The sequence below is a fragment of the Melozone crissalis genome, unplaced genomic scaffold, assembly GCF_028551555.1.
Source record: "Melozone crissalis strain CALT ecotype California unplaced genomic scaffold, PUWL_Pcris_2 ptg000062l_1, whole genome shotgun sequence".
Lineage (NCBI taxonomy): Eukaryota > Metazoa > Chordata > Aves > Passeriformes > Passerellidae > Melozone > Melozone crissalis.
In genome coordinates this window covers 1,700,145-1,726,164 of record NW_026535840.1, presented here as the reverse complement: position 1 = coordinate 1,726,164, position 26,020 = coordinate 1,700,145, and the positions used below count along the sequence as shown (strand labels likewise).

General features: G+C 46.2%; 2 protein-coding genes across 2 annotated transcripts; both read left to right on the top strand.

Moving 5' to 3' along the window:
• The first annotated feature begins 9,750 nt into the window (after positions 1–9,750).
• On the top strand, positions 9,751–12,711 carry SRGN (serglycin). Its single transcript, XM_054288461.1, has 3 exons — positions 9,751–9,866; positions 11,571–11,718; positions 12,454–12,711. The coding sequence occupies exons 1-3, from the start codon at positions 9,776–9,778 to the stop codon at positions 12,650–12,652; spliced, it is 438 nt and encodes a 145-aa protein (XP_054144436.1). The 5' UTR covers positions 9,751–9,775; the 3' UTR covers positions 12,653–12,711.
• Positions 12,712–13,186: 475 nt separating this feature from the next.
• VPS26A (VPS26 retromer complex component A) lies at positions 13,187–25,851 on the top strand. The gene is given in 10 exon segments (XM_054288382.1): positions 13,187–13,243; positions 13,245–13,268; positions 16,352–16,501; positions 18,145–18,217; positions 20,212–20,368; positions 20,816–20,980; positions 21,405–21,511; positions 22,517–22,585; positions 23,176–23,318; positions 24,157–25,851. Coding segments are annotated over 10 exon segments (1,059 nt in total). The 3' UTR covers positions 24,271–25,851.
• Positions 25,852–26,020: the final 169 nt, after the last annotated feature.

The window sequence follows — 26,020 nt, the reverse complement described above, 5'->3', positions numbered from 1 at the left end:
TATATCAATAAATCCAGCCTTCTGATCATGAAGCAAAATTCTGGTCTATCTATCTCACCCTGAGGAATCCTCACAAGTCACTACAATAGTCAGGCCTGCTCCTAATCTTGGATAATTGGCCCAGCTGCAACTCCTTAGGGGTGAGATTACTTTCTGCACCATATTTATTTTCTTATATTCTATCCCCCTCCAGCAGGGCACCAGCAGTGCTGGCAGGGTGGGAACGTGTTCACAGCACCAGAGGGCACTGAAGGAGAATGGTCCAACAGCTGGATCCTTCTGGAGATGGAAGGGGAGGAAACATCACGTTTGCTTAAAGGGTGTGACGGGAAAGCAGGCACATCTGAATGGTAAAAATCCCTTCTGCAGGCTAGACTGCTAACCACAAACAAACAGGCCAACAAAAACGGGTGCTGGAAATGAGCAGCAGCAAAAGTCAAAACTGGAGCAGCTGCTTGTGTGCCTGTGGAGTCAGGGAGAGAGTGAGTGCACGTGCCTGAGTGTTTTTTCTGTTTTACTAAATAGTTGTCTAGTCAGCCTCTAGGAGTTTCATTTCTGCAGCCAGATCTTTAATTCAGATTTTCCCGTGGCCTGAAGTAAGACAGCCCTAGTTTCTCAGTAGAACATTTCTCAGCAGGCTCTATTGCACATTGTTTTTGTCTGATTTCAGTTAAAGCTAGTGTGCACTTTTACCACAAACAAAAAGATTAAAATGTTTTCTACTGACTTTTAGTTTCATATTCAAGTAGAAGGCAGCAATACATGTTTGGAGTATTGTTTGGGGTTTTGTCCTTCTATACTTTGAGCAACTTTTGTAGAGCATCATCATTAGTTTTCTTGTAATTTGGAGGAGGATAGTTCGTGGGCTATCCTAGCATAAAAAAATATTTTTTTTTTCCTTTCAAATACTGGTCTGAAGTAAGTGTGAAAAATGACCTGCAGGTAACTGCAAAGCTGAATGAAGTGCAGGGTGATGGATCCTTTTTAACCATCAGATATATCCCTTTTAATAATTTGATATATCCATTTAAACCATCATCAGGTGTGCAGAGAAACACCCCGAATCCACCAAAACCACAGAGAGAGCTCAGCAGACAGGTAGGAGTGGGTCCAGAGGTAAGAAGGACTGATGGAAGAAGGATCAGAGCTTTTCCAGCACAATCAGTGTGATTGGAGAGCTCTCTCCTCTGGAGATACCCAGAACACTTTGGCCTTCCAACTTTTAACAAAAATATATTTCTTATAAATGCATATGGAGTTACAGAAAGCAATTATGCCAGTTCATCTCCTAGAATAAATGTTCAAGGCTCTGCCAGTTAATTCTGTTTTTTTACTGGAGACCGCATCTGCCAGATGCTCAGCACACAGTGCTGTGCTGTGCTTTTAAGGCATATCTTTTTAAAAGGCCCTTTGAGTAATTCCTGTTTGTTCAATGATTTGAGAGAATGAACTTATGTAAGGTTCTGTATTTAGTTAAAAAAAAAGGAGGTGGGGAGCTTGTTGGATTAGGCAGCAAAGCTCCCTTCAGGAATGTTGAGTTTTAACTGTAAAGTATGTGTGAGGTCAGGCATTTATTTCAAAGATTAATTGAAGATTAGGTTCCTGTGCACTCTGTTTAACCCGCATTTCTATTCCTTTCTGTACAGCAGAAACGTCTCACAGCTCCTGTAACCTCCTTTTTGTTGTTCTACTTGTTTTTTCTCCTTAGCCAGCACAAAGCAGCGAGATTTACAAGAAGCCCCAGTTTCTGCAGAATTCCTGTCAAGTGTGAGATCAGAGCCATAACCTCAGTGTACTTCTTCAAATGGCATGCAACACTCATGAGAAGTGATTTGGTTTGATTAAAACCATTTTGGGTTTAATTGAAGTGCTAAATTCTTATGCTGGCTAGAGATCTGGTAGGTGTCATAAAATGGAGTGATGGGCAGGGTTGTTGAGAAAAATGCCAGTCACCTGTTTTTGGAATTTTAAAGGTTTAATAGTAATAAAATGGTTATAAAAATGGTAATATAATTAGAGTGATAATAATTTGAACAATATAAGACAATAGAAACAAAGAGTTACAGACAGTCTGGGTGCCTCTTTCTGGGCAAAATAAGCCCAAAAAAGGCCCCACGTTAACAGAGGATTAACCCTTAAAAGCAACAGCCTGTTGCACATTCATACACCTCATCCATGATGCATAAATTCCATTCAAACACAGGATTCTGTCTGGGCAGTGTCAGCTTCTTCCTCTGAATCCTGACTGAGCCTTCAGGGCTGACCAAGGCAGGAAGAACTCGATAATGGAGCAATAAATTCTCTTTCTCTGAGAGATTTGGGTGTCCTGTGGCTGCTATCTGGTGGCAGTCCTTTCTTTAAAAAAAGTATCCTACATAGCATAGTTTCTATTTTAACATTTTGTTATAACCTAAAACTATATTTAACACACTACTTAAGAAAATGAATACAGCATAACTTTCTAACACATAACTTTCTAACACATTTGAATATTTGCAAAAAGCCAGTCATAAAATACACATTTTTCACAGGAGGTTTTCACAGGCTCGGTGTGGATGGTTTCCTGCTCTGTGAGCACATCAGTTGTGTCAGTGTGATGGTGCTTTCACCTGCAGAAATGCTGTGTGAGCATGGTTAGCCCTGACAGCAGGCAATGAGAAACATCTGCTGAGTTTTACTCAACGCGTGCCTTTCCCCAGCTCACTTTTGTTTGGGGCTTCCTCTTCACTCAGCACGGAGGGAGCAAAGGAGACTTTGTTTGTACAGAAGGACTGAGATGGTTGGTGTTTCCTGGCTGTTTTCTGAGGAACTGTCCACTGCAGGATGCCCAGATGTGCTCCTGCAAAGGAGGGTGTAGCTGGTCTGGCAAACCCTTCTCAGTCCCAGAATTACAGAACCAGAGGCTGTTACGAGAAAGCCAAGTGCATCAAGCTGTGGTGAGAAGCATTTGTCAGCTTTCTTTCCTCTTCTGTTGCAACATCTGTGGCTATTTTAGAGCTGGCTACAGATGATTAATTTTTAGTTTGAAAAGTGCTTTTACGTATTTCCTGGGAACTCTGTCCCAAGAGCCTCCTTGAGCTGCTCCATTTTGAAGTTTGGTGGTTTTAACTCCTCCTTGTCACAGGTAGGTGCAAAAGCAGTGGTTTCCTGGTGAGAGCTGTTGGCCTGGCTGCCTTTTTTCCAAAACCATTGTTTGGCTGCGCCTCTGCAGCTGAAGGGCCAGGCAGAATGCTGGGATATGAAGCACAGCACCTTTGGAAAACGTGTTGCTTCCATTCAGAAGAGAAAATGTCTGTGGTACTGTTTGTTTGGGAAAAGTGACTGATAAAGCGGTCCCTTAACACCAAAGGTTTTAACGATTTGGGTGTTTATGGCAATGTTTTAAATATCTAGTGCTTGTTTTTTTGGCATCCGGCGTGCACAAAATACAGCACGGTGTTTTTACACGCTCATTGCTGCTGTGAAAGAGATTTGCTGGTTGGCATTGGACCAGGATACAAGGATTCCTCTATCTGAGTTTTTAATGCAATTTTCTGCAGGAAAAAAAAAGAGGAATTGGATGAGTGATCAGTGAAAGACTGGGACAGGCATGTGATGAGTGAGCTGGTGCTAGTCTGTGAATACTGTAGGAGGAGGACAAAGTGCTTGTGTCAGAGTTATTCTGAGATCTGTGGGTGAAATGCATTTTTTAAAAAAAAAAGGAATGAGCAAGATGATTTTCTGCATACTTAAGTATCTTGGAATGGAGCAAGAGCAAGAAGTTCCCAGGCAGGGTCTCAAAGCACTCTGAGCCCTCTCTGGGTTGGCAGTGGGCTCAGGTAACACCTGAGGATTCTCACAGCAGCCCATCAGAGAATGCAGTCAGGTGGGCCCAGAGCCTCCTCCCACCTCAGTTCCAGGAGGTTTTCAATAACAGAGGCAGGGATGAATCGTTAGAAGTGATTTCTAGTGCAGACAAGGAGACAGAAATTGAGATGCTGCATTGTGCCAGCATATGGTCTGCAGAAAAGGAGGGGACAAAAAACCCAACATAATCCCCTGCTAGCAAAGTTGATTCTGAAATCAAATAAGCCCAAACACCAGCTCTTCTCCACTTTACACACAGCTCTGCTTCATGGGGAGACCTCCACAGGAGAATCACTGCTTCCCGCTCCTCTTCACCTTCCCAGGTTTGCTGAGGTCCTTTCTCCCCACCCATGGTGTGAAGTTTGTCTGGGTCACCAGTGGTGCTTGTGCACAGAAATGAGTTTGCACTTGTGCAGGCGGTGGAGGTAAGGTGAGCTGCTTGGGGTGGATCTGTGGGCTGACAAAAAGCATCTAAAAGCTGCTGGGTAGCTCACCTGTGTGAGGCTGTCCTGTGCTGGAGAAACCATCTGATGGAAAAACAGCTGTGCCTGATTCCTGGGTAGCTGGGCTTGAACCAGCAACACCAACTGCTTCAGAGTGAAACACGTTCCCTGAGAAGCAGTGCAGGAGCAGGGCACCAGGCTTTGCTTTGGAAACATCTTTGTGCCACCATCCTTGTCTCCCTTGTTAATTCCCTCTGGGTTTAGGGGCATTTCCCCAACTCCTCCTGTGTGACCCCTCGCTCCACTGTGCAGGCCCTGCTTGCACTGTGGGGCTGCTGCTGCTCTGGATGGAGCTTTAAAGGACACCCAGCTGCTGAATCACCTCCCTAATCAGTAACCAGAGCCTGGCTGCAGTGCCATGCATTAACAAGCTGCTGCTTTTGAGCTGTAGTCCTGGAACTGCCAGCCAAGCCTTGCGCTCCAGCAGGTGGAAGCAGAAAGCATCAGCAGTCCCAGCAGCAGGGAAAGCTGCTTTTCCCACCTGAAGGCCGGGCCTGGTGCTTGGTTAACATTTCTGGGACACAGGGGACATTGCTGGTGGGGAAGGGTCGTGGGCAGCTTCGTTGTGCTGAGTTTGGTGCAGCTGTGGCTTCCCAGCAGAGATCTCCCCCTGCACTTGCTGACCTTCCCCATGGGAAGAAAGGAGGAGCTGTTCTGCTGTGAGATCTCGATGGCAGGAGTGCCTGATTTCTGGGTGATAAATTTCCTCAGAGCTTTCTGACAAGATCCAAATCTTATCTGCAGGGCCCAGGCGCTGGTGCTGCCCTCAGAGCAGAGGGGGTGGCACAAGGGGCTGGGGGGTGCCTGGTGCTGCTGGGCTGGGCACAGTGCTGAGCTCAGATGTCACCCAGGTTAAGAATTAACTTTTCCTCGTGGCTGGATTTAGAAATCCCCCCAGCTGGACCCAAGCCTCTCTCTCTGGGTTGCCAGCCCTTTGCTATTTTGAGGAGATTTTTGGTTTCAGTCCCCAAAGGTTGGTTGGTTGAACGTGAGCTGGTGGCAAAAGGCATCCCTAAATTCATCTGGGCTGCCTGCCTGGAGGGGAGCTCACTTCTGAAGGGCATCAAGGGGATTTTGGGCATTTAACAGGGCAGCTCACGGGTACTCCCTGAGAGGGACCAATGTGCCCAGGGCCTGTTGGATTTCCAGGATATCCAGGTCTCACAAATCTCATCCAGTTCAGCAGTGAGTGTGGGGGAAGAAAACTGTTCTGCCTTCCCAAAATGCAAGATGGGCAAAGCAAATGCTCCTTGTGTTGGACCCAGCTGCCATTCTGACACTCTCCCCTGTGCTCTGTCTATCCCCTGGTTTTTCTTCTGTTGCCATCATTCTCTCTTCACTCTTGTCTCCAGCCCTGCTTGTAACAGATGCAGCCTTTTCTGCACTGGCTGCTCCCAGAGCACTGACCTGTAAAAAAGATGTATTTCTATTTTCTCAGCAGAGCAAATACAGAGCTGAGCATCACAGGCAGGGCCCAGTGCTTCAGGAGCCCCAGCTGCTCCATGGGATGGGGTTTGAGGGCTCAGCTTGGATCCCCATGGAGCCAGGGCTGAGCTCGTGTCGGCCAAGGCAGGGAAAGCTGACCCTGAGAGCAGAGTGACCCCACAGCAGTGGGGCTTTATCTGATTCCTGATAAAGGCCTGCACAGATAGTGCCTTGCCTTTGAGCCTCCCTGATAAGCACCAGGCCTGGGGGTGCCCCTGCACCCATGGGAGTCCATCTGTCCATCTGTCAGGAGCACAGGCTGCAAAGCAAACCTGTGCTGCCTGCTGAGGGGTGCCCTGACCCTGCTGTGGCACACTGCTCCTCTGCACCAGCCTGCTCCCTGAGCAGAGAAGGGTTTGGTGCCCAAAGGATTGGCGGAAACACCCCTGAGGAGCCCCTCTGGGATTTCCTTTGCCCTGGTCAGCAGAGATGATGTCCTTGTGTCCTCCTGCAGTGTGATCCCCATTTAGTGAGGTTCTAAATGAGTGATTGCTCCTGAGCAATCTGGGAGACACAACCTGAAAGTTACTGCTAAGGAGCAGCTCCACACTTTAGTGTTTATTGTAGTTTAAGGCTACTCCCAGATTTTCCAGGCAGGTTTTTTTCTCAGGGGTCTGGGTGCACAGTGTCAAGGCAGCCTTCTCCCCTCTCCACAAATGAATGCCTTACAAAAATGCAAAGCAAGAGCTCTGCAGGGTAAGAAATCTGCTTTGCATGAAAATAATGGCAGCACTTCAGTGCAGGGGCTGTAAGCAAGGCTCCAGGAGCAAACTGTGCCCTCAAATACCTGCTCCTCATTTATTTGCTTCTTTCTGTAGGCCTGTAGGGATATTTTGTACTTCTGTTGGGATATTTAATCTTTCAGTTTGCATCCACAGGATCCAGACAGGAAAAACATTATCCTATGAACCTTTCTCACAGTTTATAAAAGGCAAATTTGAGGTAGCTGACCTTGGGATGGTGACTGAGCTCTCCTTTGTGGATTTAAAATATTTAACTTAAAATCCTGTTTCTCTTGGACTCTGATAGTCATGCCATGGCACGTTTCAAGCTTAGTGTTCCAATATAGTTTAGCTCATGTGCTGTTCTCTGTTTAAGAAAAGAAAGTTTGTTAACTTTCAGCAGTTTGTGGCCTCTAGGCCAAGATGAGATTTTTAAAAATTAGAGCTGTGCATTTTCATTCTATGTCTTGAGTGGTTCCAGACAGTGCTCCTTGGGCATCCCATGGCACCCCACAAAGGGAATGCTTTATCTGACTCCTGCACATCCCAGCCTGGCTCAGATCCAGCTCTCCAATCCCTTCCCTGTTTGTAGGAAGGTGAAAACTCTTCCCTTGCCAAGCACAGCGGGGTGTGGGCATCAGCAGAGTGCAGCAGGGCAGGAGATGGGATGGGCACAGCTTCAGGGCAGGGGATGGGCACAGCCTCAGGGCAGGAGATGGGCACAGCCTGAGGGCAGGAGATGGGCACAGGCCCCAGGGCAGGAGATGGGCACTCAGGGCAGGAGATGGGCACAGGCCCCAGGGCAGAGGATGGGCACAGCCTGAGGGCAGGAGATGGGCACTCAGGGCAGGAGATGGGCACAGGCCCCAGGGCAGGAGATGGGCACAGCCTGAGGGCAGGAGATGGGCACTCAGGGCAGGAGATGGGCACAGGCCCCAGGGCAGGAGATGGGCACAGCCTCAGGGCAGGAGATGGGATGGGCACTCAGGGCAGGAGATGGGCACAGCCCCAGGGCAGGAGATGGGCACAGCCTCAGGCCCTGTTACACACATGAACGTGAGCCAGGGTGAAACATTTGCTTGGGACTTCCCACAGCTACCAATTGCACAGCAATCTCATTTCCTGAGGCGTGCTGTGCACACAGAAAAACCCAACCAAACCGTGTGGCACAACTGCCAGTGCTGCAACTCCCCCCGCAGCTGATGGCACGAGGCAGATAACTGCAGATCTCCACACACAGGAATTTGCAGCTCCCCTACCACAGCCATTGGGGCCTGCACGGTGGAAACTGCCCTGGGCTGTGGGGAGGGCAGAAATATCCAGTGGGGTTTTGTTTTCTCACACGGGGGTGGTTGTGCACAGGGGAGGGTGTGGGGCAGGTCAGGGGTACCCGTGATCAGTGGAAAGTGAGAGGGGCTGGGCAGGGGTGGTTTCTGCAGCCCACAGCGAGTGGGGGCTCATCACCTCCCTCCTGTGCTTGCACTGCTTCCTACTGATGGAGAGGAAAGGAAAGGAAAGGAAAGGAAAGGAAAGGAAAGGAAAAGGGAAAAGAAGAGGGAAAAGAAAAGGGAAAAGAAAAGGGAAAATAAAAGAAAAGGAAAGGAAAAGGGAAAAGAAAATAAAAGGAAAGGAAAAGAAAAGAAAAGGGAAAAGAAAAAAGGAAAGGAAAAAGGAAAGGAAGAAGAGAAGAGAAGATAAGAGAAGAGAAGAGAAGAGAAGAGAAGAGAAAGAAGAGAAGAGGAGAAAAAAGAAAAGGGGAAAAGAAAAGGGGAAAATAAAAGGAAAAGAAGAGAAAAAGAAAATAAAATAAAAGGAAAAGGAAGGAAAAGAAAAGGGGAAAACAAAAAGAAAAGAGAAAAAGAAAATAAAATAAAAGGAAAAGAAAAGGAAAAAGGAAAATAAAAAAAAAGAGCTGATGCTAAAAATACAAAGTAGAAACGAGGGTGCTAATAAAAGCCACTGCACACGAGTCCTCTGCCCCTGCCTGGTTTGAGGCTCGTGTTTTTGCTGTGCCAGAGCAAAGCCCCGTGTGCAGAGGCTCAGAGCTGAACACACAGCTCAGTCCCTCAGCTGGTGGTAAATCCCAGCCTGGAGAGGGCAGGGAGCTGCTGGAGTCTCCTGTGCTCTCTGTGGGCTTTGGTGGAACACCGTGCCCTGGGGAAAGGCACTGCTGAGCCCAGAGCCCCACTGGGGCCTCCGTGGACTTTCCAGCACACAAAAATATATTTCCCACAGACAACTTGCACTCTCAGCCCCGGGGCTGCCGAGGCCGTGCAGAGCACGTCAGTGCCCCAGTTAATGCAGCAGCTCTCTGTGCGAGGGAGAAAACCTCCAGGGCTGTGACAACCCCCTGGTTTGCCATTTCCTCTGCAGGGAGCTCCAGCCTGCTCTAATCACAGCCAGAGGCAAGCAGAAGGTACGAGCCAGCTGAGAGGGAGCTTCTCTTTTTCTGTCTTTCATGGCTTTTCAATGTGTACCTTGTGGAACCACATGGGACCCAAACCCTCCCTTTGCCACATTCCCCGGGGTGTTTGCACCACACAGTGATGATCTGGCCAAGCAAACTGCCTGAGCCCTTCCAGAAGGAGGTGGTCTGTTTCTACCAGAATATGTTATCTAACTTAACACATTTTTTTCACTTCTATTGTGAATATCTATGATTCTGCTTTCCAACAAACCCAACAAACCCAAGCCTGGCATGAGATGCCAGAGATTATTTACTCACTTCTGTGGGAAAAGAGGATTCCCCAGCTGGTGAAACATGTCCTGACTGTGAGTAGCTGGCTTCTAACCCATCTGCTGGACTGCTGAGGGCTTGAGGCAGGGAAAAGCAGTGCCAGTGCCAATGCAAAAATGCAGCTGAACTAAAATCAGGGAACATTAGGCACTGTTTTTTTCACTCTCAGCATTGGGCAGGGGCTGGGTGGGATGTGAGCCTGGCTGGCAGCACCACCTTCATTCCAGCTGGTGGGTCCTGGGTTTGCTCTCCTCCTCTGGGCAAACCAGGAGATGCAGGCAGAGGAGCTTGAATCTGGCCTGATGGAGGCAGGAAGGCCCCAGAGCCGGGCTTTTCTCTTCGTGTCTCACCCCCAGGAAGTGGTGACGCAGGTTATGGGCTGGGTTTGAGGTTTTGGAAACTTTTTCTAAAAGTCGATCTGGTCCTCGCCCCTCTCATTCCCGCGGCGTGTCGCTGAGGTGAGGGCTGCTTGGAGCACAGGGATGCCAGCCAAGATGCAGCTCCTCATCAGATGGAACAGGAGGATTTGCCTGGCTGTGTGTTTAATCCTCTTTGTGGGATGCACAGCACAAGGTAAAACGGGGCGGTTGTTCTCGCTGTAATCCTCTTTCTGGGCTAGGCATGGAGGCTGAGAAAGCAGCCTCTGAATTTTACAAACTGGCCTTCTTCTGGGGGTAATGAGGTCTGTCAGAAAGGCTGTTTGCTAATGTTTCCTTTTCTGGGGGGAATGGCAAGAAAATGTGCTTTTTGCAATTGGAGCGCTTCAGTTTTTGAGCAGAGACTTCATGTTGTTGCACGTGTGTATGTTTTCAGTCTGCATATCTCAAGATACATTTTTCTAAAAGTCCCTTTCAAAGTGGTGTGGTTGCTGCTGTTACCCAGTTGTGAGTTGCAGACGTGGTGTGTAACAGCTCCCATGTCATAACTCCTACGGTCTTGTTCTGGGGGCAGCAGGGAAGGAAATTGGGTGTAAGCATGAGGAAACCAAACGGTTCATTCCGTAAAGCATTGCACCACGCACCACGAAAATGACAAAAGGGAAATATTGATTCATGATGCCGTGCCCTGTGGACTTGTTTCTCCTGAGAGAAAAACTGCTCTTCAAGCATGCAGATATAATATATATAGATATAATTTGTCTACAAACCAAAGCTGTGGTAGTGATAGGCTCTCAATATGCATTACCACTCTGAGGCTGATCTTTCAGGGATTATGGCCTGGTTGTTCTGGGTTGCTTATTTGCAATTTTTTCAGCTGCAGCTGTTTATTTTGTTGCCAGTGTTATCATTAAAAACCTTCTTAATAATAGGTGAGGAGAAGAAAATAAGTATGAGGAAGGAATATGCTGTAGAGGCAGCAGGAAATCACACCCGTGAGATGTTTTCTCTTTTACAGAAGAGTGTAGGAGGTAGCTGAAAGTCATCCAGCACATTATGGAAATATATAGGGCAATAGAGGAGTGTAATTACACAAAGATATTCCCAGGAAACGGAGAAGAAAATAGATCAAATGCCAACAGGTTGAGAATGCACCAGGAGGTTTCTGAACAAATTAATTACACGAGACCAAGAGGAAGGATGAAATGTCACTGCTCCTATCTTTATTATGTGATCCTTATTTTATTGTTTTGGTATTTTTTGAGGACACACATTTTCAGTGACAGCCCCAGTCAGGCACCTGGGGAGCACCAGAACTGAAAACAGGATTTACAAAGCCTTGTTGTGTCTAGGACACACCCTGAAATGTGTCTCCTCTGGCAAGTGCTCCCAGAGCCTCCACAAACCCTCAAACCTGCTTTGAGTTTCTCATGTCCCCACCAAAACTCAGCCAAAACTTGAAGGGGCAGAGCTGGAGCCACCAGATGAAGGAGAGCACAGCTCTCTGCTGGGTGCCTTGTCCCCAGAGGTTTTCTCCTTATTTTCACCTGCAAGGAGAGCTGCAGGAGGCTGAGCCCCCGCGGCTGTGCCATACTGGGACATGAGCCTTGCTGTGCCAGCAGGGCTTTCCCATGGGCTGCTCTGTGTGAGGGGATTCCCTGGGATTTCCCATGGACTTCCTCCTGCCGCGTGCGAGGCGTCCCTGATGTCTCAGATGACAAAAATATCGCTTGGGATGTCAGCAGCCATTTAAAAAAGAAAAGTCTTCGGGGTAACTTTACTTTTCCGGAGGTTGAGCAATCAGGGCCACGCAAATTACCTCCACCCGCTCCTTGAAGCCTCGGTAGGTGCTGATAAAGCTCCCAGGAGCTGGTGAATAATGTCCCTGTGATTCCTGCAGGTGCTCCGACGCAGAGGGCGAGGTACAAGCGGGTGAGGTGCCGGCCCTACCCCTGGTCTGCCAACTGCATCGAGGAGCAGGGGCCCTGGTTCCACATGCCCTCTGGTGGGGCCAACAGGATCCTTCCTCCCGGGGCTGACCCCTTCCTGTGAGTTCACAACGCCGGTCACTCCTTTCTGAAAATTTAAAAGTAATAAAATGGTTATAAAATAGTAATGTAATTAGAGGAGTAGTAATCTGGACAATTTGAATTAGGACGATATGAGGCAATAGAAACAAAGAGTTACAGACAGTCCAGGTGCCTTTTCTGGGCAAAATAAGCCCAAAAAAGGACCCACGCTAACAGAGGATTAGCCCTTAAAAACAACAGCCTGTTGCATATTCATACACCTCATCCATGATGCATAAATTCCATTCAAACACAGGATTCTGTCTGGGCAGTGTCAGCTTCTTCCTCTGAATCCTGACAGTGTCGTTCTGCCCGAGTGAGGCAGGAAGAAGTTCGTTTCTCCTGATAATGGAGCAATAAATTCTCTTTCTCTGAGAGATTCAGGTGTCCTGTGACTGCTGTCTCACTGCGAGTCCTTTCTTTAAAACAAGCATCCTACATAGCATGGTTTCTATTTTGACATTTTGTTATAACCTAAAACTATATTTAACACACTACTAAAGAAAATGAATACCGCATTAATTCTAACGCAACACATATAATATTCATTTGAATATTTGCGAAAAGCCAATCATAAAATACGCATTTTTCACACTAGCACCCCAAAATGTATTATTCCTGCCTTGACAGTCCTGTCACAGCGTGACTTGCCCACAGTAGTGTGAGGCTTTGCTGTGTTCATCTGAGAGGTAAAATTGCCGCTCTGCGTTTCAGGATGAAGAAGTACCAGGAGCTGGGTGACATATTTCCTCTCTCCAGTGAGGATGCCGGCTCTGGCTCCAACACCGTGGTGGAGGCAGAGCCAGCCTCTGGCTCGGGGCTGGGTGACAGTGACAGCTTCTCTGCCCTCCTGGAGAGCCTGCGGGGCAGCGAGCTGCAGGAGAAGCTGTCGGAGGAGGATTTGCTCCTGTAGGGCCGGGGATGCCCCTCATGCGCCGCTGCCTCGCCTCTTCCCCACAGCCTGACCCGACAGCCACGACGCGGTTTTAAACCAGCATGAATAAAAACTCTGCCTTAAGATCTTTACTGCTTTCGCTTACTAAAAGCATTGTTGTTCAGTCTGAACTGCCTTTTTATGTGTGTGCGTGCGGCAGCCATCCCAATGGGGGGAACAACAGCGATGGCCTGGGCCAGCGATGGGTGCGCAGTCAGCTCTGAGGGAAAGCCATCGTGAGGGGAAAAATTCAACCCTTTGTGCGCTGGGAGCCGCCTGCACTTTTACAGCAGCCAGCCAATCGCGTATCCCGAAAACGAGCGCCAATTCGTGCTCAAAGCAAAGGTTTATCCCTGGGTTATTTATTTTATATGAGGGGAGCTCCCAGCGCTGCCCCTCCCGGCCGCCAGGGGGCGCCCTCCGGGGGAGGGCGCGGGGCTGGAGGGGCGGTCACGTGCGGCGGGGCGTGGCTCCGGAGGGGGTGGGCGTGGCCTGGGGAAGCCGTAAGGTCACATGAGCAGGGGCGCGCGGCCGGGGGCGGCTGGTGCTGTGCGCGCGGGGCCGGTGTCGGGCCGCGGAGGGGGCGCGTACCATGGTGAGTGCGGGGGGGGAGACAGCGTGGCGGTTGTGAGGGGAGCGCAGGGGGGCGCGGAGCGGGCGCGTACCATGGCGAGTGCGGGGCGGGGGGGGGGGCAGCGCTTATCCGCCATCGCCTGAGGCGGCGGCGGCGGCGGCCTGGGCAGGGCGGTGCCTCCTCTCCCCCTCCTTCCTTCCAGAACTAAGGATTTAAGGGATTATTAATTTTATTCGCGGATAAAAAGTGCCCGCATGACCTGGGTAGGGCGGGGTTTGGCGGTGCGGCTCGGGTTCCGTGTGCCCCGCGGAGCTGCCGTCGGGCAGAGCGGCCGGGCGGCCCCGGGGTTATCGGGATCTTCCGGCAGAGCCGTGAGGCAGCGCTGCCAGCCCCGAACCGAGCACACCCTCCGGGAAACTGCCCGCAGCTGGGCCGAGTGCTCGGGGTGCTCCCATGGAGAGTTATAAAATACGTGCTTAAAGAGCCTCTGGATCGATGGCTTTGTGTTCTGGGGTGTTCGCGTTCCTTCAGCGTGCGGGAGCTGCTCGGGGCTCCGTGCGAGGCCGGGGTTTCTGTCCCTCTGTGAGCCCCCGGCATTCCCACAACTCCTTCCGTGCGGCTCTCGAACGCGGCTTGCCTCAGGTCCTGATGTAGCAGAATCTCCAGAGTCTGTCTTGTGCACAAAACCCAGAGCGGAGCCTGGCGTTTGGCCAGTTTCTGGAAACCCCAGTTCTCTGTCTGCATTCTCTTAAACTGTAACATAATAAGCCCTGCGATAGCTATCTAAAATACTTCTTGTTTTGCATAGTTTCCCCACAGCAGTGTCTTCGATAGCAGCTGGGGGAGATGCCTGCTGCCGACTTCTTTATTTCATATGTTCTTATTCTCTCTGAAGGAGATCATAGCTAATCTCGGAGGAGTGCAGTTGAAATATTTACGTGCAGTCTCCTGAGGAGCGACGTGTTACCAATGTTTGGTCTGGCTGACCATTTAAATGGTCTGCTTGTAATTCAGAAGGTACTGTGAGAGCATCCTGTGTAGTTTCCTTAAGGGCAAAGTGCTTCCTTCTTTAGTTAGAGGGGAGTATAAGACTAATCTGGAAAACAAGTACAGTTTCAAGGAAAAATGTGGCCACGCTCAAAAGTATCTTGTGTCCATAACTCTTTGTCTCATATTGTCCTAATTCAAATAGTCTACAGTTTGGAATTCTGAAGCCAAGAATCAGTAATGGTTCTAGCGTGCACTGTTTGCAGAACAAAACAGCAAAAAGAATTTTTCAGCAGTCTGCACGAATCTGTGCTTGGCAGAGACTTGGAGTACATTTTGGTCTTCTGTCTGCTGGCCCTGTTGGTCATTGCTGCTGCTTTCACCTCAGAACGTGCAGTGGATGTAGCAGGGTTCAGCTGGAGTCACACACACACCTTTGTGGGTTGGTGTGGGGCTGATTGCTGAGCACACACAAAGTCAGTTTAGTCTGGTGTGATCCACTGTTCTATAGCTCCAGCTTGCTCTGGGTCCTTCCTTTAGGAGGTGTGAGCATGAAGTCCCTCAGTGTTCCTACTGCTGGGCAGTAGCGTTCTGATCAAATCCTCCCCTAGGCTCTGCACTTCAAACTTCAGGTCCCCAGGGTGTGTTGGAAGGAGTTCTCACTCCTTTATTTTAGTGTTAAATTGATGAAGTGGCAGCGATTGTGTCGTTTAACCCCACCTGGCAAGAAAGCACCACCACAGCAGCCCGGTGGGATGGGGAGGAGAAGCAAAAGTACAACTTGCAGGTGGAGATAAGAGTTTAATAATTGAAGCAAAGTAAAATATAATAATGGTAAATAGTAACATAAAATGGTAAATAATAACCTAATAATAATAGAAAGGGAACATGAATGAGTGATGCACAATATAGTTGCTCACCACCTGCAGGCTGATGCCAGAGCCCTGCCAGCCCCCTCTGGGTAACCCCCCCAGTTTAGGGGGGACAGGACATTCTGAGGTGGGGAATATCCCTTTGGTTTGGGTCACCTGCCCTGGCCGTGCTCCCTCCCAGCTCCTTGGTGTGCCTCCCCACTGGCAGGGCATGAAGCACAAAAGAGTCCTTGACTTAGAATGAGCCTGACTTAGCTAAAACCTCAGTGTGTTATCAATGTTATTCCAGACTGGATCCAGAAAACATCATTGTATCAGCTGCTGAGAAGAAATTAACTCTAGGAGAACTTCTATCTAGAAGAAGTTAGCTCCAGCCAAAGGCAGGACAGACTGTTTCATGTGTACCAAATTCATCTGCTTGAAGCAGATGTTCTCATGGAGAGCACAGTGTAATTTCTCAAAAAACCCAGAAAAATCACACTGAATTAGTGAAGTGTCGTCTGCTTTAGTACATCAAAGCAGATTAGTGCCGAGGCCTTTGGAGGAAAATGTGAAAATGTTGGCTTTTGCGCTAATCTTGTTTGAGTTTCCCACGGAGCACGAAGAGCTGCGTGTTTTGCAGCTCCTTGGAAAGGGTGTTTGTGTAGGATCTAAAGGATGGGCTCTTGCGTTTGGTGCTGGTCAGAAGTTGGAGCACAGAGAATCTGAGGAGAGGAGGGGACAGCTCTGTGCCTGGAGCAGTGTCCCAGTGTCACACACCTGTGACACCCCTCTGTCACAGCTGAGAGCTGCCTGGAGAGCTGCTGGTGCTGTCTGCACAGACAGCTGTGCTGTGTGGGCAAGGCAGCAAAGAAATCCCAGTTCCCCTTCCCCAGCCAGGGGATGCTTTGGGCTTTGCATTATATCCCCTGTTACTTTTATATTACTCTTTCTTTCCATTCTGCTTTGCTCTGGAGTTTGAGTTTTGTAGTGGTAGCAGTGGTAATTACGCTGTGTACTTTTTATAAATGTGATGTTTAGTGAGAGCTGTCACTGCTTGTTACTGACCTGGTTCCAGTTATTTGCTGGATGAACAGCTGTCCTTTGTCACCACTGCTCCTTGGGGCTCTGATACATAATGGCTTTGTCACTTGGTGGGAACACAAATGGTTTTTCCCCAGCATATAGTGTACAGCTGCAAGTAAGCACCACATTTAGACTGGAGTGTTCTCTGTGTAGTAATTTACCCAGTTCTTGTTATTGCAGAGTTTTCTTGGAAACCTTTTCGTTCCTGTGTGTGAGATTGATGTTGTACTCAATGATGCTGAGACACGGAAGCCTGCAGAAATCAAAACAGAAGATGGCAAAGTAGAAAAGCATTTTCTCTTCTACGATGGAGAGTCTGTTTCAGGAAAGGTAAATTTTTATTTAAAAGTGACTCTTAATTACTGTTCTTTTTCTGGCATGCAAATGCATTTTGGAAGGTAAATGAAAAACTGCTGTAAGAGGTACGTTTTCAGCTTGTGTTGTTAGTCAAAGAGGAAACTCTTTTGCTATATATGGTTTTTTAAACCACAGCCATTCAGGCAGCTGATAGAAGTCAACATTTTTGAATGGTAACTGTTTATTTCTGGTCATCTGATATTTATGAATAAGCTTTTTGTGCAATGATGTGCAATCCTGCTGTTGCTTCTGATGAGAAAACACTTTCAAACTGGATCCCCCTGCTTCCCCTTCCCTTTGAACTCCAAAATCCACAATCCAGTACAGGTAACAGTAATTTCTGGCTGGCAATTTGCATACCCTGAAGATAAGCCCTGCTCTCCAGGCCCTGAAGTGATTTCTGGATTGCAACAGAGGAGCAAGTATGAAGTTCAGCTGACTGCTGAGTCAACAGGAGTGTTTCTTACTGGGAGAAAAGACAATGAAGTTGAGCTTGCCAGAGAGATTTCCCTGCATTCAGTATTGCACCTGGGCACTCCTTGCCATCACTCTGTTTCACTGGAGCCATTCTCACTCTGAGTATTTCTGTTATGATTCGCTCTTCCTTCAGAAGAGTTGAGTTGGGTTCTGAGATTGACTTCTGAATGCCTGCTTTGGTCTTGGCTGGCCTATAGCACTGGGCATCTCCCTGCTCTGGCCATGCCTTTCTGTACAGAGATTTTGCCCCTCTGGAAGGGTCCTTGCAGGGATGTGAAGGGCCACAAGACGAGCCTGAAACCAGGAGACAGAGGGAGAAGATTGTGTTGCCCTGCTGGAGCACTGCTGGCTTCTATCAGGGACACCTGAGAGGTCCCTGATGAGTTTTGGCTAACACAGGCACAGTGGCACAGGGAGGTGTGGGAGACCAGAAATTTTTTGGGCAGCTTCTCTCTACCCCACCCTTTTTTTCACCCCGAAGATGGATTGTTCCAGTGATTTCCTTCCAACTCAGATAGTGACAGTGTGCTGGATTTTTGTACAGGAATTTCTCTGGTCATCACTGCCTTGCAAGAAAACATTCTATATGCTTAATATTTACATGTCTCAATACAACCTAACCTTGTGGAACCCTTTCTTGTCTGTTTTTGAGAATCAGAGCCACAAATGGAAATCTTCACAGTGGGTTTCATGATCTGTTATTTTTCATTGACTTAGCCAACACCAGCATTTAGCTGTCTGCCAGAGAAGGGACTGAAGCTCACATGACTTGAAAGGAATCAATCTCATGGCATTTCATTTTTGAACTTGCAGATGTGACAGTCAGAAGATGCTTTGAAGCATCACGACTGGCTCTGCTTGAGCTCTGGCTTGGATAGTTAATTTTGGGACTTGAAAGTTCCAATTTTAGTTATAAAATTCAGTCTTGTGAATGATTAGATTTTTCTTGAACGTTTTAGTGGTGCCTTGGAAATGCTTAATTTCATGATCAGCTGTTTGATCTGGCTGCCTTTTAAGTTCTTGAGATCTTGGTTTCCTTTTTCTTGGATGTTTTCCTTTTTACTGAGATTGTGTTAAGAGTGAAAACGCTGAAAAATTTTAACTTGTGTTTGTTTTTTTTTTGTTTTTTCCCTTGGTAGGTGAACGTCTCCCTTAAACATGGGAAGAGACTAGAGCACCAAGGAATTAGAATTGAATTTGTAGGACAAATTGGTGAGTTTAAGCTCTAAAGGGGCTTTTAGGTGCTTGTGTTTATGGAACTTGGCATTGTGACTGTCAGCAGTTTGGCCCAGACAATGCAACCTGTTCTGATCAGTGGCTGATAAGGGCCAGAGGAAAGTTGTTTTCCCTACTTTAAGACAAGTGATGTACTAATTTGTGCTACTCAGAATGTCATTGTACATGGGAGGGAGAATTGGGTTGGTGAGTATTCAGTCTCAGACTAGCTAAAAGTTGGATTAATAACCAAGATTTAGAGATTTAGGAAAACTAAACTTGTGGTCTTCTCTGAAAGAAAAGAGGCATAGAAAAGAAATTAAGAGGCAGCCTATAGCAAAATGCTTTAAAATTTTTATGGTAGTTGGTTTTATAAAACCTATTAGAAATGTAAATTCGTTGTAACTACCAAAGTCTGCCTAGCGTTGAACTATGAGGAATCTTTATTATATTTACTAACCAGTCCAGGTTATCTCTCTGCACCCTTGGGCTGGTACTAAAATTCCTTCCCTCTCAGAGAGCTCTTTGCATTGGTGTCCCCCTTGGAAGTAACTGCTCAAGTTTCAGCCTCGTACAACTGACTTTAAATGGAATCTCACAAATTCCCTGTTTCTCATCACTCAGTAGGCTCCAGTGTCTGAAGTGTGGTGTAGCAGATATGGCTGAGACCTGGCACCTGCTGCTTTATGCTTGGAGGTTTTGATCAGTAAGGTTGTAAAATTAAACTTTGGGAATAAAGCAGCACTGTGATGGGAGTGAGGCATATAGACAGGAAAAAAGGTCTCAGGTGTGTCACCTTCCTTTAGTCTGTTGTCTTCTAACAGCTGTACAGATTGGTTTTCATCTTGACTTACACACTTTATTCTCTAGATGAATTTAATTTGATGTAGTGTTTCTTGAAATTCACGCATTTCTGGGACTGTGTTATGCTACATTTGGAAGTGCGCAGAGTTATGCAGATGTGGTTTAAGCTGCTGCTCTTTGTACTCGTCCATGTTTTCTTGCATCCTTCCAAGTGTTAGTATAGAAGTGCAGAAAGCATTCCAGTAGTGTGATATCTGCACTGTTTGCAGACTAACTCCACATCAAAGCTGTATTTTAAAGCAGCTCTTCAGAGTACAGCTTTTCTGAGTGGCAAAAAAGTATTTGATATGCAGCATTAGATAAATTCTTGTCCCAGCAAACTAAGTACATTTTTAGACAATTTGTGGTCATATTAGAAAGTAGGGGTTACTAGTTAGTGTCAGTTTCTACCACATTGGTGGTGATAAATTGTGGAGTTGGTTTAGTTCATTCATTCTTTTCTGAAAAATTACCAATGCTGATGTCCAGTTTTGAATGGTGGAAAAGCTTATTTTTAGATACTGAAGTGTTTGGGTTTTGATTTTAGGGTGATATGTGGTGAGAATTGCATGGCACATGTCTAGGAATGAATCACTGACAGCACTCTGGGGACAGGAGATGCTGTGGCTGTGGAGCTGCCTTTGTTTCCAAATGACTGACTTAGACCAGGGGCCATAAGAAGCCATTTGACTGTACACTAGTAGTGACAATAAATTATTTGCCAGATGTTGTTAATTTGCAGACCAGATTGGGATCACTGGCCTGTCCTAAATAAGGCAGCCCTGACACTGCTTAGAGTTTTGTCCCTGCAGCAGTAAATGCTGGAATACCAGGCAGTGCTAATTACAGAGCATGCAAAGCAAGAAGTACTTATTAAAGCTAGCTAAACTGTCATTAACAAACAGTGCCATGCCAGTGAAGCTCTCAATGAGTTCTCTTCATTCCAGTTAGTTCTTTAGGGATGTTAACTGTAGGTTGCTAGGACTGAAGGTAATTAAAAAACCTGAATAAAACATTTGGTCAAATATGTGTATTTTAAGTTAATTGCTTCTCTCATACTCTCCCACCTGCTGCTGCCAAATTGGAGGCAATTTTGTTTGCTAAAAATAAACACTGAAACATATTTTCCTTTAACTTTCTACCTTTAGAACTCTTCAATGACAAAAGCAATACGCATGAATTTGTAAACTTAGTGAAAGAACTGGCCTTACCTGGAGAGCTGACCCAAAGCAGAAACTATGACTTTGAATTCATGCAGGTTGAAAAGCCATATGAATCCTACATTGGTGCCAACGTCAGACTGAGGTTTGTAACTGCTAAACCCTTTTTTTTTCCTCTCCTCCCCTGCAGAAAATTCATAATTTAGCAATTATGCTGCCCCCTCTTTCTTCCTTTTAGTTATTACATAGAACATGTAAAAGCCAGTAGCTAGTGTGCCTTGATTGGAGTTGTGGAGATTTTAACACAATGTGGTCTTTTCTACTTAATTTGGAATTGCTCAGTGCTGTTTGTATAAATAAAATTCCCCCAGTTCAACCAAGTGAACACAGTCCATGTCTCTCATTTAAAAGAAAAACCCATACCCACAACTGAAGGAACCACTCCCACATGTGTTGTGTCTTGTATTTTGGTGTCTTACTCTTTTTTACAGATTGTACACTGGTCTTTCCAAGAACAGTTGTACTTCAGAACATGAGGACTCTTATTAGCAAACCTGAATAATTCTGGCTAACCCAGTGGCTTTCCTCCTAGGTATTTTCTGAAAGTGACAATAGTGAGACGGCTGTCAGACTTGGTGAAAGAATATGATCTGATTGTTCACCAGCTTGCCACATACCCAGATGTAAACAACTCCATCAAAATGGAAGTAGGCATTGAGGACTGTCTCCACATAGAGTTTGAATACAATAAGTCAAAGTAAGTGTCAGAGTAAAGTGCTTTTAAGTAAGTAACTTGGTCTAAAAGAGTCCAGTATGTGATATATGGTGTCCAACCTCACCTTCTGGAGAGTTAAAATGTAAAGTACTAATTACACAGAGGCCTTTTTGGGATATAGTTGGCTGTTCTGTCTTCAGTGCTAACAGGAAGGTCACTAGCAAATATTTAAGACTTAATTTTTGCATTTACACCTTTTCAGTATGACTGATAGCACTTCCCTTACGGTACTGATGGAATGATGGAAATATTTTAGTTGCTCTGGTCTGGCTGAAGTGCTTAGTTCACTGGGGAAGTGAGCTCCAAGTAGTTTCTAGGCAGATAATTGCCTGTGTGACTTGTGTTCAAGAAGTTGCAAAACTTGTGTTTATTCTTTAACAAAACCCCCCATTTTGTTCTCTTAAAGGTATCACTTAAAGGATGTGATTGTTGGAAAAATATATTTCCTCTTAGTGAGAATAAAAATTCAGCACATGGAGTTGCAGCTGATCAAAAAGGAGATTACTGGAATTGGTAAGAGAAACAGAGTCCAAATGAAATGGCAGCTTGTGTGCCAGCTGGGCCTCATGCAGACCTGGAGAATGAAGTCAGTGGTTGCAGTGCTGGCTGAACAGTGCTCCACCAGCTTCTTTCTCCCTGCTGTGTGACTGCCATTTGCATTTTGTTCTTTGGCAATAATACTTTGTAGTCAACACGGCCAGTCTGTTTAATTGCTCTGGGGTTGTGACTCTTGTGACTCTTCACACATGTGGACCCTTTAACTGGAACTTGGGCATAAATACACAGTAGCTTAATCAGCCTCAATAGATAAGAGCAAGGGAGGAGGTGTAAAATGCATCCTGGAGACCCCTTGCCTCTACAGGGATTAACTGGTTAAGGGGGCTTGGTAAACATCAGCAGGAATCAGTCATGTTCTAGAAATGTGCCATTTTCTGTCATCCAAAACAATGGGTAGGATGGGAATACCAAGTGGCTTTGAAGCAGAAACAGCTTGGTTATTGCAGATCAGGTTTGTACTCACTGGAACAAGGGGAGGCTGTGGCTCAGGACACTTCATTCCCCAGTGGCTGGGCTTCTGGGGATCTGCTTCTATGGAGAATGAGAAAGCTTCCACTATAGGAAGGGCAGAAAGCTCTGCTTTATTTCTGGCTGATAACCCTTCATTTTCTAGTTTGAGCATGGCCCAGCAGTAGCAGTTGCTAGCCCTGCTCACCAAGCAGAGCAGTTTCAGGATTCCAGACCCTCTTGCTTGTCCCTTATTTAAAGTTTGCATATCCAGGGCTCCTTGAAGCTCTGCTGCCTGCCTTGCTGTGCCAGTTTGGTGGGGAGAGAGCAAGAAGTCCTGCCTTGGGAGAGAGTTTTGCTTGCTTCAGCCATGGCTGACTTACATGCAAGACAAAGGCAAAATTGCAGTGCTGTGTTAGTTGAAAAGCTGCAGGATGGAAGTTGTTGCTATAAAACTTTGTGAATGTTTAAAACTGAAGTGTGTGTGCTCACAGAGAAAACTTGTTTCACCAGGACCCAGCACCACAACAGAGACAGAAACCATTGCAAAGTATGAAATAATGGATGGGGCACCAGTTAAAGGTAAGTAATTGTGATTGTTTTCAAGGGGGAGCAGATGGTGCTAAAATCCTATTTAAAATATCTATTTAATTTAAATTTATTTTAATTTAAATCCTATTTAAATATCTGGGACAGAAGAGAAGACTTAGACAATTTTTTTAATTGGAGAAACCACACTTCTCCTTAGGTTGCTGAAATGATGATGCATTTTCTATTTGGAGATGACATTTTTATGGGCTTAGGCCATTTCCTTGGGATCCTAGTAACTTTAACTCTTATTTACCATTGGAAATTCTATGACTGATTCTTTCATCAAACCTGACTCCATGGTGTAGACCAGTTCTAGAGAGTTCAAAATACTGATCCCTCTCGCTTTCCTGCTTGCAATGAGAAAGGGTTCTCACTTTTCATTTCATACTTGCTTCTGTGCTCAGTGTTATGTTTCTGACTTTTTGGTGGGTATTTTTTTGTCTTGTGCATGTTTGTTTGTTTTTAACCAAGGAGCAGCACAGACAGTGCTTGGGAAACACTTTTTATTTTGCATGTCTTCTGAAACTGTGTTAATTTTTCCAGATGTAAGGAACTAATTTAAAGTCTGGTTTTTTTTGCAGGTGAGTCAATTCCTATAAGATTGTTCTTAGCAGGCTATGACCCAACTCCAACAATGAGGGATGTGAACAAAAAATTCTCAGTGAGGTACTTCTTAAATCTGGTGCTTGTGGATGAAGAGGACAGACGATACTTCAAACAGCAGGTATGGTCCTGGTGCAGAATTACCTGGGCTGTTTTAGTGCTGCTCTGAGCCTTCACCTGTGCTTCATATGTGGCATAAGCATTTGTGCTGGCAGTGGTGCTGACAGCTCTGTAGGTGATGAGGCCTTGCAGAAAAGGAGCCAAGGGGGATGCTGGATGCTGTTCCAGCAAGGACAGGGTGCTCAGCACCATAGAACCTGCTTTGGGGATACCCAGACAAAACTCTGGTTGGTAAAATGAGCTACTGGTGCATTTGTTTGCTTCCTGAAACTCCTGCAGAGGAATCTCCCCTCCTGCACTCCTGCACACAGTCTGGTTTTAAAACTGCAAAGTGTTAATAAGGAAATTTTCCTGAAAATGTTAGAGGTGGTGCTGAGGGAAGGGGTAGCCAAAAGGGTCACTGGAAGAAGCTGTGTGGATTAGATCAAAATCTTCCTCCTACAAAGGAGACAAGACAGTATAATTAAACATGGGAAACTAGGGGGAGCTGGAGCATAGTGGCTATGGTAGGCTTTGGATTTTGAGAAAAGGAGGAAGAAAAATTCCTTGAACTCTTGAATACTGTTAAAATTGAGGGTAGTATAGTTAAGGAAGGTGTGACTGCTCAAGATTGCAAGTATTCAAGCAGAAACTAAAGATGCAAACTTAATGGTGGTGTCTTTCTGTTACTTTTATATGAACTGCACTGATAACTTGTGGGGAAGCTTATTTTTGTGGACTCTTGTGTTTGGTTATCATTTTTATTTTCCCAAAAGTTTTAGTTTGTCAGGAAGTTGATACTCGATGCTCTTGCCTTAATGGCAGCTGTTGGTTTCAAGAGTGTTTTCTTCCTCAACCAGGAAATAATTTTATGGAGAAAAGCTCCCGAGAAGCTGAGGAAACAACGGACAAACTTCCACCAGCGGTTTGAATCTCCAGAGTCACAAGCATCTGCTGAGCAACCCGAAATGTGAACTGGTCTGAGGTGAAAAACTTTGCAGTGCTTCAGCAGGTTCAAGATGGCAGCAGCCTGTGGGAAAAGAAGGCCAGAATTCCCATTACAACTGTCTTCCTTCATCTTGCAGTGCTGCGTTTACCATGCTACTAAAGCGTTCTTCAGTTAAACATTCAAGTATGTATATACATTTAAAATAAAGTGCTTTCTCAAACACTGGAACTTTCTTAAGCTACTATTTTATACTGCACATTTACTTTTATTTGATAATGTTGTATGCACTTGGGTATGCAAAAGCTTAAGTCTAGTTATTTCCATGCATGGTAGGCTGGTATATTTGATTTTTGCTGCTCACCTCTACAGTGTAGACTAAAGCATTTCCTGTCTCTCATGTTGTTTATTGCATGTTTGTTTCCAATGTTGCTTATTTGCTTTGTTTTGTGTTGAAACTGCATTAAGACACAATGACTAAATCACACTAAAAATCAAGGTTTATGGTGCATTTGTCCTAAAATCTCCTGATTACTACATTAGGCAGGGTTTAACCGAAGCTGCATGTATGTGCACTATGGTATGAGCCCTCAGACCGGGGGTTCTAAGAGGCTCTGCATCTGTCAGTAACAAAGATTATAGGGAAACATCTTTGCCCTCTCTCCCCCAGTTCTCTGTCAGACTTCTCTAAGTGTTTCACACCGGTTGCTCCTCACTTTTGGGGGCTCGTTACCCAGTAATTAGCGACTGTAGGGATGTCATGAGTTCACCCTCGGGTGGTGAGCGAGTAAAGTATTTGAACATAGTTATCTTATTGATAAAGTAAATGCTGGTAACATTGATTATTTTGCAAATATGTGAAACTGTGTTTCCTCCTGGCTTCATGATTCCACTGTCTTCACAGTCAATGTCTAAAACAGGAGAGGCAAATGTCCCCAAAGGACATCCCTCTGGGGACTCTTAGAGCAAACGAGCTTCTTTGGGCTTCTGCAAAGGTATCCAAAGCCAGGCAAGCCTTAAAACTTGGAAGCTTGTCTGGCCAGCAGATTGTTTGTGTTTATCATCATCTCATAGGCATGTAGTGTTTGGAGAAGTAGCTTAAAGGAGTGAAGTGTTGATTGTTCACACGGAGCCTGGCTCTGTGTCACACCTGTGGCTTGGCACAGATGGAAGCCTGCTGTGAGGAAGGCAACTTGCACTCAGTTCTCTTGGCCTTTAAACCAAGGCTTCTCAGCTCCGGTGCAAGTGTCATTGGTAACCTTACTTTATGAGTAAGTAAATAATCAAATTACATTTCTGTAAGAACTGTTTTATTACTGTGGCACTTTGATAAAGCAGAGACTCTGTGTACTTTATGCTAGGATACTCCTAACGCGGATATCTTCGGCTGAGAGCAAATCCAACTCCCTCATGTAAGTGCCTGTTCAGAGACTTAAAAGAATAAAGTTAAAAAAAACCAAAACAACCAAATATTTTCATGGTCACTTGCATGTTGTAAACCTGGAAACGATGATTTTGAAAAACCTGATTGTGCAACCATGTGTAACGAGCGGGGGGAAGGCGTCCTGAGCTGCTATTTGAATTATTAAACCGGCTTTATTCTCACTAACCGCGCCTGGTCTGTGTGTGAGGGGCGCTGCGCTCCCTCAGGGTGTGTGTGGGGGGGGCGGGGGCGGCTCGGCGCACGCGCGGGTGGGCGGGGCGGGCGCGCGCCGATGACGCGTTGGCCGCGCGCCGCCGCCCTTGTCCGCGGATGAGTCGCTGCGCGTGGCCGCTGC